Source organism: Engraulis encrasicolus, chromosome 14 (genome assembly GCF_034702125.1).
Source record: "Engraulis encrasicolus isolate BLACKSEA-1 chromosome 14, IST_EnEncr_1.0, whole genome shotgun sequence".
Lineage (NCBI taxonomy): Eukaryota > Metazoa > Chordata > Actinopteri > Clupeiformes > Engraulidae > Engraulis > Engraulis encrasicolus.
In genome coordinates, this window is record NC_085870.1 from 18009161 (window position 1) to 18026660 (window position 17500).

Consider the following 17500-nt stretch of genomic DNA (forward strand, 5'->3'; position numbering starts at 1 on the left):
CAGCTTCACAGGAGTTTTGTGAAACATTCTTGTGCATACACTTCTAAAAAAAACGATCTTTTAAAATTATTTGTTACCTTAACTTTCACATTTTAACATAACATAACCCTACCACTTGTTCACTTAAAATTGAATTTGACTTCTGATTTTGCTTCTCACGGCCGGCAGTTTCATGATAGGAAGCAACTGATTCATAAGCGCAAAACTCGCAGAAAGCGGTATCAAAATAAAAGTCCAATTCGTTGTCAGTGTGTCATTTACCAAAATAGTCATACTACACTGACCTAATGGTCCTATTACCTGCATGAGCGTAGCTGTTTTATTTTTACACGTCAAATGTGTTATAGCATGTAATATTTGAATATTTGTCAACTTAAAAGTTAGGACTTAGTTCTCCATTTTTGTGAAATAAATGTTAAAAGCATGTTAAAATCTCTTTCAGTTGGGTTAAATGAAGTCAAATTCAACATACCCATGATAAGCTTACATTTTCATTCAAATTTTATATAATACATTTTATTAAAAAACAGAAAAACAAAAAAACAGAACCGTACAAAACCGAAAACCGTGACCTTGAAACCGTGATATGGACCGAACCGTGACATTTGTGAACCGTACCACCCCTAACACACACACACACACACACACACACACACACACACACACACACACACACACACACACACACACACACACACTTCCTCTGCCCCCTTTCCCTCTTTGTTCCTATCACTCCATGAAAGGGTTAAAAAACACAATCTTAACATGGCTGTCTCCACATCTATCAATCTATTTGATTGACTGACCAAATTATTTTATTTGACAGTTCTTGAACAGAATATCAGCTCTTGAACAAAAGCAAATACATGATTTACCCTCGAGTCTCGCTCATCTTGTCCCCCTCTACCAGAGAGAGTAGATAAGAGAGAGGTTCCGCTGGCCCATTGTTTCCGGGTTCTACTGTTGCAAGGGGGAGGGGGGGGGTGGGAATCCCCCTTTCGGCAGACCTAAGGACTGTTCTATTCATTCTAGGTGCATTATGACACGCCCCTTTAGGCAGACCGGAACCTGGTCACGTTAGGTGACCATAGAAACCTATTATGTTGGAATATCTCTATATACTTAAAGAATCTCTGGCTCTACTCTCTCCTCTCCACCCCAGCAGGGCCCCAGCTGAGAGGAGCCTCACGTTCCTCTGATCCTGCCTCCACCTCACCCTGTACACGACACTCACATCCGCCCACAGCCTTCAGGAGCACAGCTGGTGTGGGAGAGCCTGGAGGGAGCTGTGTAGTGGATGTATGAGCCAGGCAGATGAGCCACACTGCGGGGCACAAGGCTGGGGCTGGGGCTGGGGCTGGGGCTGCCTTCCTCCCTGTCCACTCACCCATTATACACAATAATGACGAAGCTGTACAGTACATTTCAAAGTGTTAATTCAACACCTAGAGTCAATTTAACATATTAGGCTGAGCTAGGCAGATGAGCCACACTGCGGGGCACAAGGCTGGGGCTCGGCTGCCTCCCTCCGTGTCCACTCACCCATTATACAGTATAATGATGAAGCTTATGCAGCCTGCACAGTACATTTTACAGTGTTAATTCAACATTTAAAGTCAATTTAACATATTCTAGGCTGTATTTGTGTCCAGAGTAGACTGTTCTCTAAGTATTGAATTAACACTATATTTTTGTGCGTAGAGGGCTGTGTGTGAAGTTAGGGCCGATTAGCCTAGTTCTGTGGGTAGAGGGCACAAGGTTGGGTTACCTCCCTGTCTGCCTACTCATTCATTACGCTATACTGGGGAGGCAGATGCCGTATGGAGGGGCATCTGTGGGTGTGACGTTATAGGCCCATGATGAGCCATTGGGCTGCCTCCCTCCCTGACCACTCATTCATTACGCTACACTATGGAGGCAGATGCAGCCTAGCCTAGCCTGTGGCTTTGTCATCTGTAAACTTCCGCTCAGCTCACTTTTCCCTTCATTATACAATCTTCTGGGACTTGCCGCCACCAATCAGCGAATGAGGTAGAGTGGTGAGCGATGACACATTACATATGAATAGATTACATGTCGTGACCAAACTTTAGGGATTGGATAAATCAGATGCACATTTCACACTTTAACGGAAGGTCACCTCTCCCACCAGTAATTGATTCTTAATTCACAATTTGGTCATTCCAGACCTTGTGAATGTAGCCAGTATGAGGGCATGGTGAAACCAGGAGTGTGGAGAGGGCTCTCTGTCCCTGTGTGAGTCAGACCAGGGGCGAAGCTATAGGGGGGGCCCAGGGCCCTCCTGTATGGGTGTTGGGGGCCCTATTGTGACCATGGCAGGCCGTATGAGGGGGGGCCCTATCAGTGTTTTGCCCCCTGAGCCCTGTGTGCATTTGTTCCGCCACTGAGTCAGACAGATGAGCCCAGACATGGGCATATGGGAGGCTGAGGTTGAGGCTGCATGGGCTCCCTGCCTACTCATCCATTATATGCTAAAATGGGGAGGGCAGAGGCAGACGCAGCTGCCCCACTTTGGCAATTACATTCATCAATACATGTGCACCAGATACAGAAATACATAGGCTATTCAGTGTGAAATGCTGAACGGCCTGGCTGAGCTGTTAGGGTTGTTTTCTCTCGATGATTTATAAATCCATTATTTATCCAGGTTAGTGTCATTGTGATGCAAGGCCTATGTAGAATCTCTTTCCGAGAAAGACTTAGGCTTCTTTATTGTGTTTTTACAACAGTATCCCAGTTCAGGTGATTACCAAGGCTACTGCCACCTGGATTCTACATAGAGAGTTCCACAGAATTCATTTAATTTCATTTAGATGTTTAGAATCTAAAATATTCTCAGACTGTTCTATTGAATGTGCTGCTGTTGTCTGTGTATATTGCACAATGTTACTCAATGAGGATTTAATTTTGTCTGGGGTGTGGTATTGTGAAAGGATGTTGACAGCTAACGCTGGGTGTGATTTATTAAACAATGTGCCATTTTCCCCAACTAAATTATTGCACAAAATAAATACAAATGCATGAGAGAGATTTTTTTAAACACATGGTCACTGACCAGAGTAGCAAATGCACTCGCATACACACTATGTTGTAGAAACATACAGTACTTAGCGCATTACAGTTCCACAATTAATCAATAAGATCAATGGTTTCAAATGTGACACAAAAGTGGAACATTCCAACAAAACGTCTCTCTGACATATGCATGTACATGATTATGAATCAGTTCACTGATTTCACTGACGTTCACAGTTCACTGAGCTTCCCTCCAGTGATCTAAATGCTATGGTACTTCAAAAGAACAGTCCCTGTGCAACACGATACCGGGACAGAGATTTGCTTAGCATGTTTCCATTACTCATATGCTGTCATCATCACTACGGAAATGCACCCATAGGAAGTGAAACCATATACCTGACCCTCCTGAAACACTTCATCTGAAGCTTATAACGGTGAGACTTTACCACAAAAGAATACGGGACCCACTAGTTTGACGCCCTCTCGGTACTTCACATAATCAAACATTTCAAACAAGCGATTTAAGGTTAGGGTTAGGTTTAGGGTTAAGGTTAGGGTTAGGGTTAGGGTTAAGGTTAGGGTTAGGTTTAGGGTAGTATGACGTAAGCGGTAAGTACCGAAAGGGCGTCGAACTAGTGAGTCCCAAAGAATACACTGTGACTTTGGATTAGGAAATAAAATGAGTAGAAATTGGGTGTCATGCATTATAGCCCACTAAATACAGTATGTTATGAAGTATATGAAATAAATGTGTCATAAGCCTGCAGAAACATGCATGGAGCCACGACTACAAACAAGCATCACAGAAAGTCTCACCAAACTTTATAGCTATGAACTAAAACCCCAAAACAGGGGCGTAGCCTTATGGAGAGGATGGGAAGACCAGCAATCCAACTTACAATACACAGTACAATACACTGAAAAAAATCAAATTACCTTCTAATCTAAAACAATTTTACATCAGATTTTACCATTCAATATCGGATTAACACTTGGTAATTACCATTTAAGTACCAACAAACATATAAAAGAGGCTCTGCCTGAAAGGGTTTAAACTAAGACAACTTTAAGATGGCAGCTAAGCAGGTCGCAGTCTTTGACATGTGACACCGAAGCATGTCTGCAAACACACAGCAGGGGGGCCCACGAGAAATATTAGGCTGCAAGTTGTGCTTGACCTCTCCTGCAAGCCTGGGCAGAGCAAAGTATGAGGTGGCCCCATGCGAGAGGAGAGGCACAACCCAACCTCACCCTTCCCTTCAGTGCTGTTTTGTTCTCGTCTCTCACTTTCCTTTCGTTCCCTCTTTTCTCTCTCCTCTCTGTCTTTATTCTCTTCTTTCTTGCTTTGCTTGCTCTCTCTCCCCTTTTCTTTCATCTCATTCTCTCTCTCTTTCTCTCTCTCTCTCTCTCTCTCCCTCCCTCCCTCCCTCTCATCGTGTCGTTCTCCCCCTGCTCTCTCTCCTCCTCTCTCCTCCTCCTCCTCCTCCTCCTCCTCTCAGCTGAGTGAACTGGAGCAAGTCGTCACAGATAGTAGATAACATCCATGTCCTGCAGCCTCATAAATCCCCAGGTAGAGAGCACCACGCACCGCTGCAACAGGACACACCTCCAGGGGGGCACTTCTGTTGACTTAATAGATAAATAGGATTCCAGGAATGCCTAGGTGGAAAGCAACGCATGCACTTTCTGGACTTGTTGCCTTTGGTGGTGGTGGTGGTGGTGGTGTGTGTGTGTGTGTGTGTGTGTGTGTGTGTGTGTGTGTGTGTGTGTGTGTGTGTGTGTGTGTGTGTGTGTGTGTGTGTGTGCGCGTGCGTGCGTGTCTGTGAAACATTTGACTGAACATCTGTATTGCAAAACACGCACACTGAAGGATGTCTATGTACTGCGGTTTATCGCCACCAGTGTAAAGCCAGTCCTGTGACTCACTCCTGTGACCACCCAGCAGTTGTAACAACTGAAGAAGACTTTTAGACAAGAACTGACTTACATTAAATTTTTACATTACACTTAGCTGACGCTGAAGCAACTTACAACTATTATTTTTCAGGGTATTGGTTACAGTCCCTGGAGCAATGTGGGGCTAGGTGCCTTGCTCAAGGGCACTTCAGCCATGGATGGAGGTGTAGGGAGAGGTCAGGGGAGATTCGAACCGGCAACCCCTAGATTGAAATGACCAAATGAAATCAATCAATCAATCCAGTAATCCATCAATCAATTATACCCATACAACCAATCAACCAATCAATCAACAGCAAAATGTCCAGTACTCCTATCACCATGAGACATCCACACGAACTGCATTTAATCCCTGTTGAACATGGCTGATCAGTTTCAAGTGAAAGCCCATCTGGGAAACTCCCATTGTTATTGTGACGCTGCACTCCACAGCACACAGTGCTCACTGCACACAACAAAATTGCATTTATGCCTCACCCGTACAAATGGTGCCCCAAAGGGAGACGGTACCATGCTCAGGGTACCTCAGTCATGGAGGAGGATGGGAGAGAGCACTGGTGAGCTACAACCCCAAACACACACACACACACACACACACACACACACACACACACACACACACACACACACACACACACACACACACACACACACACACACACACACACACACACACACACACACACACACATCCACCCACCAACCTGGCAGGTCAAACCAGCAACCTTTAGGTTATAAGTCTGACACCCTAGCCGCTTACCCATGACTGCCCATAGCTGGCCTATGACTCTGTGAGGCCATATCTCTCCTCTATCTGTTTACAGATCTCTGTCTCCTCTCCTCTTGATGCTAGACAGTTACACTGCTTTGCTTTTTGTTCTATATTTGAAATAGGCCTACTTGAAATGAAACAAAAATAAAGGCACAATAAAACCGCATGTCTACTCAACCGCCGCCACCCCGCATTGTGCCTGGAGAGGCTGGTGTGGAAGGATTCACCCGTGAAGGTCCTCACGGCCACAGGGCAGGAATGTGCTCCCCTCCCTCCCTTTGTGTGCTTTGGGAACGACAATACAGACAACAGTAGCAGCAGCAAAACAAAACACATCCGTGGCCTGCCTGTCCCTGTCCCAGTGTCTGGTGTCTGGTGTCTGTTGTCCACTCCTCGCAGACACTGTGCTGTGTAATTATGGGGAGCGAGCGAGTAGGTTTGCCAAGCTGCGCTGCACTGTGCTGCGCTGCAAAGCATTGCCATGGCGGGGCCCATGCAGGCTGTGATGGAGCCAGCCTGAGCCTACCATCAACAACAGCTCAAACCGGCACAGTAGATGTTGCAGTGTCAATTCAACACTGAGATGTCATTTCAACACTCCTAGTGTTCCTCCTACTCTGTAACTGCTGAATTTACACTACAAAATGTACCGTGTGAGTATAGAAAACAACTGCAGGAAATCTTAAAATTGCAGACTGTCCAGTGTATGTATGTGTGTAGCCTACTGTACACTGTATGCTGCTAAAAAATGGGTGTTGTTTCTCCAGTGCCTAACTTTTCTGTGTCTATATGGAACCCTTGACACTGGCCACTGCCAGAGGGCTTCCAGCCAATTACACGCAAGGCTACACGGACATTCTATTGCCACGTGCATGCATAGACATACTGGGCAGAGTTGAACGTGTACTGACTTCATCCCAGCCTTGTTTCTGGTCAATTAAGTGTTGACCCTACGCCATTACTTGAGTTAACAGCTGCAGAATAATTACACTGCTGTTAATGGGCATTTCAGTCTTACAAATTGAGCTTACACTGCAGGACATGATGGTGAGCCCCGGCAGGCTGAATATACTGACATGCATTTGCAACACTAGTCTTCCGAAACGTCCCTGGGCCGAGTTTGCAGGAAGACCTCGGATTTTTGGGGGAGGGGGACGGGCGCTCACCTGAATGCATTCATTGTAGGCTACACTCACAGACGAAATACTAAAATAAATGGGCCCGGTAAGCACAATGTGTCGTCTGCTTGAAGTTGTATCTTTATGGAAAAGATATAATTCTCGAAGCAAAAGATGGGAAAGTAGTTTTAAAACTGTATGTATTGTATTACTTCACTTCGCTTGAATCTGGGGGTGTATCCAGAGCCATACCTACTTGGTGAAATGAAATTATATGTTTATTCCCTATTCCCTGAAAATATGAATTACACACTAACGGGGTCAGTTTTACGCACGCGTTTCTGTTGATATCAAACCTTCCCTGTGCGTAACTGTGTGCGCCACGAAGATAGCAAAAAGAACAGTACGTTCAACTCACCTGGCTTCAGATTACTTTGAAAATAGAAGATGACAATAACGAAGGATCCCAAGCACATAGCCAGGACCATCCGGTTGACTCTAGGTTTCCTCATCTTGAAGCCCCGGCTTAAAAGAGCCGACCAAAACCGTTTTGGTTCATGCAACATGGATAAGTACTCCGCCTTCATTATAGCGCAGGAATTGGATGAAACAAGGTCGCAATTTCTCGAGATAATATGAAACGCGTCTTCTTGAAGTCGAACTGTGGTCCGTTAGATGAGTAGTAGTACATTGTGATATCCATTCATAGCCTCTCCCGGTTGAAAGTTACGCCATCGCATCGCACAGAAAGACCCGTTGGATTGAAATGAACTTAAAGTTCCTCTACATGCTGAGCGCTGTCGTTCTGGCAGATAGCATGGCCAAACAGCTCATAGTGCATCGCTGTCTTCCTTCATTTTAAAAGCTACCATCATTTCGCTGAGCTCCCATGCACCAGTGCAGTCCGAAGCTTACTCAGCCCACTCTAAACAACGACGTTTATATGCACTTCGGGAGCTCTCACCAAGTGTTTGTTTTTGCATTAACCCTTGCGTGTCCGAAAGACTGGACAGCGACGCTGGCAGTGCACTACGTGTAGGCTCCAGCCTCCAGCTGAGCCATTAGCGAGAAGAAAGGTTTGACGTTAACTATAGCTGTCTTCTTTTACTTATGCACTGCAATTACATTTGACAGAACAACTGAAAGGCTGACTGCACTGCGAATATGCAAATATATGTGCGACACTGATACTTTGTTTCTGCTGTTGGAAAACTGTGAGTGTAGTTGAGTCTCTACAATGTGCACTTTAGCAGCCTCTGGTGGACGCAGTGATCGACTGCAGGCGCAACATATGCAATGTAGGGGTTAAATTATATTTCCATATGCTGGGCTGGCAGTGTCCATGCCCAAGCCCAAGTCGAAGAATGCGTTCAGCTTATGGTCCCGTTGTAGCCTCTTTCCAGCGGGAAGGCTTGCTGGTATGAGCTATAATGTTTATTGGCATGTTTAGGTCACCATGTGCCTAGGCCAGTGGTTCCCAAACTTTTTCTGCTGGGACCCCCTTTTGGATCCAGGAATATTTCCATTTGCCTAATGGAAAAGCATATGTTTGCTAAATTACCCACATACGTGAATACTGTTACTAACAATGTATGGAAAGGGTATAAAAGTGTTTTACGCAAATATGTTTTATGCAAAGAGTCCCACGACCCCCCTGCAGTACGTCTGCGGCCCCCTGATGTAGGCAGAGGTGTCAAAAGTAAAAGTCAAAGTAAAAAAAGGAAACACAGTTTCCTTCCAACACAACTAACGTATCTCATATCGGTTACAATACAACCCTCGTTGCGTTCCCATCTGGTCCGAGCCTGAGTAACCAGTAGACCTGCATACAGCTAACTCTGCAGGGGTTGGAGCAGGTTTGTGGTGGGTCCTTGTTAGGTTTTCAGTGTTTTTCAGTAACAACACAGTCTATCTATCTCACTAGGTACAATGGAGCGAAAGGTGTAACAGCTATGTAATGCCATGTGCTAGTGTTGTAATTACACTACAAAAGTACTTTTACTTTTGACACCTCTGGATGTACGTAATATTGGGGCAAAACGCTTTAGCTTTGTCAGCTTTTTCATTGCTGTTCCCCTTCATACTTTTCTATTGTCTGAGGAATTGAACATGTAAAAACTGATGTTGACACTGTCATATGTTCTCTTTTGTTGAGTCAGTGTAGTTAAGGAGGAAGGAGAGTGACATTCTTTGGTTAATTGGGTTTCATCACTGAGGTTGAGTTGGCACCACGTCGCTGTATGCTGGCCCCAGCATGTCTAAGTAATTTCCCACTTCCTCTGACAGTTAAACCCATGCACCCAAGCACCCAAGCACCCACCCAACCACACACACACACACACACACACACACACACACACACACACACACACACACACACACACACACACACACACACACACACACACACACACCTATCTATCTATCTATCTATCTATCTATCTATCTATCTATCTATCTATCTATCTATCTATCTATCTATCTATCTATCTATCTATCTATCTATCTATCTATCTATCTATCTATCTTTCTATCTATCTATCTATCTATCTATCTATCTATCTATCTGTCTATCTGTCTATCTATCTATAGATGCCTGCATCCTCCACCTAACCAATAAATACTTTATTGTCAAAAATCTATGTAACAGGGTTAGCACAAAAGTTTGAAATTGCGTTTGACCAGTCTCTAATGTGCAGTTTACATAACTAAAAACATTTAAATAGGACATTGACAATACTCTCTCTCTCTCTCTCTCTCTCTCTCTCTCTCACTAAATTTCACACAACATACTCTCCCTCCCTCCCTCCCTCCCTCTCTCTCCCTCTCTCCCTCTCTCTCTCCCTCTCTCTCTCTCCTCTCTCTCTCTCTCTCTCTCTCTCTCTCTCTCTCTCTCTCTCTCTCTCTCTCTCTCTCTCTCTCTCTCTCTCTCTCACACACACACACACACACACACACACACACACAAACACTAACATACTGATATAGAAGCTGAAGCTGACCCAGGATCATCCATCTTGACAGAGAGTGCTGAAGACACATGACCCATGGAGAACCAAGGGGGGCCGGGGCCCTGACAGTAATCCTCCCCACATGACTCCCTCCTCAGTGGGGGAGAGACATGGCACTGATACGGCCACGGGACCCTGAAACCTACAGAAAATAAAGGGCCAGGGCCGGGGCCGGGTGAACAGGAAACTCTTTGCGGCTCACTGACAAGTCGGAGCAATGTCCTCTGAAATGATCAAGGACATTAAGATCAGCCCTCGAGAAGAGATCAACACTGCCTTGATAAGTGAAGTGCAGCATGTAGGCACACGCAGAGTACGGGATAACGAGCGTTGTATTGCTGGCTGGAAGTGGTGTATGAGGGTGGGAGAGTGTGGGGGAACCAGTGGTGTAGTCTACTTTTTTATGGTGGGTATACTGTATATTTGAGCATTTTCTGAAGTGGGTTTACTGTATATATTTGTGCCATTCAAAACAATCACTCACAGAAATGATTCATGGAGGAGTTCATTTTTATGCATTCACATCTATTTGATTTTATTTAAAAACTCATTGTTTTAAAACATATACATTACAATTAACTATAATCTATGTAATTGGACCAATAATAAAATGTAGTGAATTGAAACACTTAATATATAATTAAAAAGTTTAGATAATTAACAATATAAAACAAACAAGATCATATTATTTAAAATGTATGTGATTAGTTTTCATAAAAGTTATGTGAATTGGGAAAACTGAGGATGCAACTCCAGTCCAGAGGTGGCGCTACTTGCTGCACATCACGGTTGTTCACAGCCAAACGTTTGAGCGCTGCATTTCTACTTCCTGTTGCCCTTCAACTGTGTGGGGAGTGGAGCGAGATCAATGTTATGGTAAGAAATCTAAAGCCATCCTACATCCAATTTCTTCAAATTGTGTCGAAATTGTGTAGTTTATATTAGATGGATACTATTTGGTTTGATTTCTGTTCACATTTCCGTAGTTTGTTATTGCTGTAGCCCAGCGGCGTAACAACTCGGTCACGGGCCCCGGTGCGAGTATCCAGCACGGGCCCCCGGAGGTTGTGCTAATTTTAGGATATTTTATCTAGCCATTACGGGTGAAAGGGTGGGCTATTTTCTTTGCAATTGTGAGTGCTGCAACGATGTGCACATTTACATCATAGAGTATTTAAGTTATCTGTCCCAAAAAAACAACAACAGGACAAACGCAAAGAAAGGCTTTTGGAATATGTGTCTAGAGACCGGTTGAGACAGGGACAGGGGGCTGCGTGTGTGCTTGCGAGCGCACGGTGCCTGCTGACAGCAGGCTACACAGACGAGGGAGTCAACCATGCTGATCTTAAGCACCCCAGTTTAAACTTCATCAAAAAAATAACACTAAGGACTTAAAAGATAGATGGCACAATCAACAGAATATGCCTTCATAATAATTTCAATATTCCACTACCCCACATACACAAGGTGCCATTGCAAAGTAGTTTTGCGTCCTTTGGCATCATCAAATAACGGCACAATATGCAACGCTGGTTATGGAAGACGGTCCCGGCTACCAAAAACATGGGAAAAGATGGAGACGGTGCATGGGTGGATACCAAGGAGTGGATACACAACATCCAAGACAACCATGACAACACATTGGTGACAGCCCACCAGTAAAACATACGCAGATAGAGCTCTACACACGCACACAGAATCGTCCACTTATTTAGATTTCTTTCTCCCCTCCCCTAGCTGACAACTCCAGAGTCCACTTCGTAACATAGCCAAGCTAACAGAAGAACTTAACTTATATAATGCTAACAGGAGAAACGCTAGATGATAAAATCAACATGGAGTGGAGGTGCTGTTAGCAAGTCAGCACAACTAGTTGTCAATTGGAGAACACACAACTAAATTACAACGCTGGGAATAACTACAGCAATACCGCTGCCAGATTACAAACTAGAATGGACACCGTGTTGTGTCTTGCACTTAAAATGTGCCTCGTCTCTTTCGTTTAGCCAGACCCTGCCGAACCCAGACTACTGGACTAAAAAGTGACAACAATTGGAAAATCCCTGAAGGAGATGAGTGATATGAATTCAATATTGCCGCGGCGGACATTATTATAGGGAAACCTGTCCTTACTTCTTCGTAGCGTCTTTGAAATCTTCTCAGATAATATCCAAGGAGGTCTAATATCCATAGGATGTTCTTGCTAGCCAGTAGCCATCTCTATTCTTGGCGAATGAAGTGACTAAACTCATTTTATATTCCGCCTTCAAGCCAACAACGCATAGCCTACTACTACAACATGGATAAGATGAGAACAAAAGAGTCCACGTTCGACTGACCAGCATGCATTTAATTTGGTAAGGGAATCAATCATGTGGTAATTCCAAACAGAACGTTACCACTGGCGACTCGCGCTCCCTGTTTACATACAGCCAATGATAGTGTATGAAAATATATAGGCCTATCCGACAATCCCTGGCCGCAATGTAAAAAATAAAATGCACACATATAGCGTTCATGTGTTACCTTTATTGCTATTTGAAACATTTGTCTGAACAATTTCACTGCCCATGTAATGACCTGTAGCAATATAGTAACTAAAAGTGTCAATTTGCAATTTATTTAATGCTGTAAATTCCCACCGTCTTGTGGGAGTCTGACACGGTCTATAAATAGTGTCTGGACATTAGGTCAATGTAGCGCACAGAATACAATGCCTATCCATGTCTTGAGGCCTGTTCGCGGGCCCCCCAGTAGTCGCGGGCCCCGGTGCGGCTGCACCGGCTGCACCGCCTATAGTTACGCGCCTGCTGTAGCCTAAACGGTTAAATCCTGCATGGCAGGTGTTCCAGTGCATGTGTGCTTCAGGCTAGCGGTTCTTTGGCAACTTGGCTTGTTTGTTACTTCTCTACAGGTCGACAGTAAACTAAACCAACCTTGAAATTGGTTATTATGCTGTTTGAAACGACACAAAGCCACAAGTGATTGTCGTAAGCAGTTGTATCTTTCCCCTTTTACAGTGCCCATTTTATTGTAGGCTTAGCAAAGTGCTGCTGATGTTCACAGTTTGCAGTTCAAATTCCTTATTGCGCTGTAATAATGTCGTTTAAATTCAGTTCAGTTCAATAATACTAAACTACACAGGGTAATCATGCTGTTTAAAATTGCATTGCGCTGTTCTTTGATTATTGTGTGTCATGTTATCTGTTTTGTGGGTCAGTTGCAGTAAAAGGATGTATCATAAATGCAAAGCATTCGTTTCACTGGATAGTAATGGCATCTGCTCTTGTATTGCCCTTTCTCCCCAGATACAAAACTATTGTGGTATTTTTGTCATTCTCCTCAACGGGACATCCATGTGGCGACATGGTAAGCTTAAACTTATTGAAAGATGTACAGTTATATCTCAAATGTAGTTCATATGACTGACACAAAGTTGTTGGTAACACTCTATGAAGCCCATATCTATAGCGCATTATGAGTGCATTTATATCAAATTATAATGTGCATTATAATTTGGCTACTTACAACACATTACAACTACACCCATGATCTTTCATGATGCTTTATGCTAACAGTTATGAATAACAGTGAACTAAGTTTATAAAACTATGTAAATCCAAGGGTGTTATGAGTGCTCGTGACTGGATATATACTACAGACTGCCTGATGGGGCTTACACTACATTATGATGCATTATACTGCATTACACAGTGCATTATAGATGCATCCATATGAACTTCACTTTACTTAGAGCACACATTGACAACTTATGATCTCACATGGAATATTATAGCGTCTTATTCGTCCTTATATCCAGGTCTGTGCATAGAGGGGTGTAAGTACTCCTAATGCATTAAAAGCCCCATCAGGCATTCTGTAGTTTATAACCAGCCAAGAGTCCTCATAACACAATTGTATTTATTAAGCATTATAAGCTAGATTCATGGTTATACATAGCTGTTAATATAAAGCATCATGAAACATGATGGGTGTAGTCATAATACGTGGTGAGTCATTATAATGTGCCTTATAATTTGATATAAATGCGCTCATAATTTGCTATAGATATGGGCCTCAAAGAAAGTGTTACCAAGTTGTTTGTTAAATGAACCTGAAATGTGAAAAATGTGCATGTTAACCATTCAAATGATTTGTCTAAACATTTATAAGGCTGGTATTATCTCCGTGTTCAATCTGGTCAAGCAGATGAGGGGCCTTCATTTACTGCCGACATAGATGAGGTTCTGATCAAGAAGGTGATGCAACGCCCATGCTCAACCTGGAGGAAGGAGGTTCTCCGGGAGCCAGCAATTCCAGACTTCCAGAACAGATGGCACTTTTTGATGCCAGCGAGGTAAATGTAGTGTAGTTGACTGGACTGTCACTGGACTGTCACTGGACTAAACCAGTGACATTCTTATCTTTTGGTGTTGTCGTCAATGCCATTAACCTGCCACAACCCCTGTTGTCTTTTTACAGATCAATTTGGAATTCATGTAAATTGCCACTGTACCTCTGACCTCAATTCTTTGGTGAACTGGACTATCGGGCAAGTGGCCTTATCAGGATCTTCTGTACCGAAGGTGGAGCTGTAGGACGGAAGATCTCTGCCATAATGACCCACATGGGACATGTACGTTTTTGATTCTGGTCTAATCTGATCTGCATATAGCTTGTGAGTTAGATAACCATGGTGAAGTTTATGTTGATTGTTTCAGATGTTTTTCTTGCCGTTAGAAAAAAAAACACTTGACTGCATGGGTTTAGACTTGTGAGCTTTGAGTGGGGTTAAACAAGGTTTTGGGGTGGTCAATGGAGAAATGACTGACTTTGTTGCCCTCAGTACCTGTGTTGGTTTGTGACACATTATGCATACTGTCCTCTAGGATGCCGGCGAACTGTCTGTGTATGAACTTCAGCGACTTGAACATCTTTGAAGATTTCACAAGCATGTGGACATGTAAGAGTTTGCCGCTGCTCTCATTTTCACACATTGCCTCACTTTGTGTCTTCTCCTACTCTACTCTCTCCCTTCTGTTCTTGCCTCTACCTCCTTTTCATACTGTCACTCACCAGTATATCGAAATAGAACTTTGACATTTAAATGGCTGTCAAATTTGGTCTTAAAAGTGTATTCTTTTTCTCCATTGCCATGTAACTTCATTCTTACTCCAGACCTGTGTACCATTTATTAAGGGGGGGCTCTTTAGGGTCTTAAGAAATAATGTGATGTTTGCTCAAAGTACACCAAATGTCCCTGCTGCCATAGGAGCCCACATTTGATTTGATGGTACAAAGTTTACACATTTCAGCATGCTTGCTCTGAATGTTTGCCCCTCTGCCTGCAACATCTTGAGGAAAGTCCCAACTCTGATCTGATATTAGTGCGATGGACTGTCTCAAAGTTTACAATTAAGTCAACCAATGCACATCGAAGCATTTTTTTTTAAGTTGAAAGATGAAGTTCAGCATCCCTTGTGAATGGAAAATCACCACTGTTTGGATTGCTACCAATTCAGTGTAGTGATACAGTGGATCTAATAATTTCTTTCTGTCAAAAGGCAGCAGAGGATCTCCGGACTCGGGATGCAAGTGAGGCCAAAGCAAGATAATGAAGTAAGTCATAAAGCACTGCATTTTCAAGCATGACCCCCCCCCCCAATTAATTGAACAGAAGTTTTGCAGTCATGATAGGGGTAATGGGAGATGAGGTTGGAATGGGGAAATGAATTGTCTTCTTTCTTTGGCCAACAGGTGACTTTTTTTTTTGATTGCAAAGTGCCTGGAAGACAAGTCTTTTGAACTTATTTCGCACCTAAATCTTTGTAGTTCTTCCGTTAAATCATTCTTTTTTCCCTTTGCTATGTTCCAGGACCTTGAATGCAGACAGGCCTAGGCAGACACTGCTGAGAAGACCATGGGCATCTACACAGTCCGGACAGAGGGTGATGGTCTAGGTCAGGGGTCAGGAACCTATGGCTCTAGAGCCACATATGGCTCTTTTGGGAACTGTATATGGCTCTTACTTATCTAGTGTTGTCAACCATCCCTTGAAATACGCAATCGTCCTATATTTAAAAATAAAAGTACAGGTTCCATATTGAGTTGAAACAGGACATGGGAGGTTAAAATGTATTAATCTGCAGGAAAATACATCTAAGAAATACAGAATTGTCAAGGGAAGGACTCCCAGACCCTTGCCATAATGAAGTCCACAGTTGGCAACCCTATACTTACCTGTTATCAATAAAACCAATAACTTGACAATACAGTCTAAAATTGTTGGGCTCAATTGAAGTATATAATTGTATTCAGTGTTTTTAAAATGGTATGGCTCTCGTGAAAATGTATTTTTTAAAAATTGGCGTTCATGGCTCTCTCCAGCAAAAAGGTTCCTGACCCCTGGTCTAGGTGATGCATGTTTTGAAGATGTCTGTGTGGCACTGGACGGTGTGAGTTCTCCAGAGCCTGCGGAGTGTCGGCCATGCATGTGTTGGGCTTTATGAACGAATCTATGCACCAACTTGAGCTATCCAAAAAGACTGCGAAATATACATACATTTGAGGGTTACCAGAAAGTTCTGATGGACCTGTACTCAAGCAAGCTTGAAATAGCTCCTGTGATTCAGTGGCATACACGCCTGTTAGACTCTCACTTCGCTTCCGCTCACACTGCCGCAGTGGCATTGGTTGTGACCCGTAGATGGTCGACCAGGGGGAAAAAAATATAAAATTCATGATATTTTTGTCTTCAACCAAGTGGTCAGTGTGGAGGAGTTTTAGAGAGGTTTTTTTATTTTTTATTTTTTTTAATCCATGTCTGCTGTCGGCCACATACACACAACTGTTGCCCACACACCAGCGGCCTATACTACAAAACTGGTTCAGGATACGTTAAGGTTAAGTTGAGAGTGAAATCAACTAATAGAAGAGCCCAGAGTACTTATTTTCTTTAGAAAGGCTCTTAGATGATGAGATAAAGGTATTAGATGATTTACCTAACTTAGTAATAGGCCCCTGGTGAACTATTCTGTACACAAACCAGCTGAACTAGTGTGCCGGCTCACTTGGTTGACTACGTGTATTGGCTGCCTAAGTACACCTGCTGAACTTTTGTTGCACCCACAAACTTGGACTGTTGGCTGTGTGCACACACCTATTAGGACTGTTGTACTTAATGCCAGCTGAAGTATTGTGTGTGCACACCTGATCTTTTTCTTGTGTACTACACACCTGTGGGACTGTTTCGCCCACGCACGCTTGCGTGGCCATTTGTGTTAACCTTTTGCGCCCGCAAGTCACACCAACACACTTACCCAACTTTTCTGTCTTTCAACTTGTGTTCAGATGAGTTGTTTGTGTAAAAAATGTTTGTACAGTATATAGAAATGTACTGTGTTCTTTGTCAAGACACCTGTGTGATGGATGGTGAACATGGTGTAATTTCTGCCTTATTTTCCCTTTCCTTGGTTTTTCTTATTATACAGGGTGTTTGTTAAAATGTTTTTTGCATTAGCTAGCTGGTCAGGAGGGGAAAAACCTCAGCATACTGACCATTTTGCTTTGAAATTACTTTGACCTTTTGGTCTTACTCCAAGTGT

At 43.3% G+C, this 17500-nt stretch overlaps 1 protein-coding gene and 1 long non-coding RNA gene across 7 annotated transcripts in view; one reads left to right on the forward strand and one right to left on the reverse strand.

Annotated features, from left to right (window-relative positions):
* The window catches only part of LOC134462213 (carbohydrate sulfotransferase 11-like), a 42627-nt gene extending 34814 nt beyond the window's left edge, over nt 1–7813 (reverse strand). Inside the window, exon 1 of the mRNA XM_063215122.1 lies at nt 7304–7813. Coding sequence (XP_063071192.1) covers nt 7304–7472 — 169 coding nt within the window. The 5' untranslated portion in view covers nt 7473–7813. The remainder of the gene's footprint in view (nt 1–7303) is intronic.
* A 2684-nt stretch (nt 7814–10497) lies between these two features.
* LOC134463145 (uncharacterized) lies at nt 10498–16612 on the forward strand. 6 transcript variants are annotated; one of them, XR_010037650.1, is made up of 8 exons: nt 10498–10772; nt 13205–13265; nt 14070–14253; nt 14379–14532; nt 14786–14859; nt 15461–15515; nt 15772–15856; nt 16311–16612. It is a non-coding gene; the product is annotated as an uncharacterized LOC134463145 (long non-coding RNA). The 6 variants fall into 6 exon arrangements; XR_010037652.1 differs by having other exon boundaries at nt 14106–14253; XR_010037651.1 differs by lacking the exon at nt 10498–10772 and adding an exon at nt 12721–12886.
* The last annotated feature ends 888 nt before the right edge of the window (nt 16613–17500 follow it).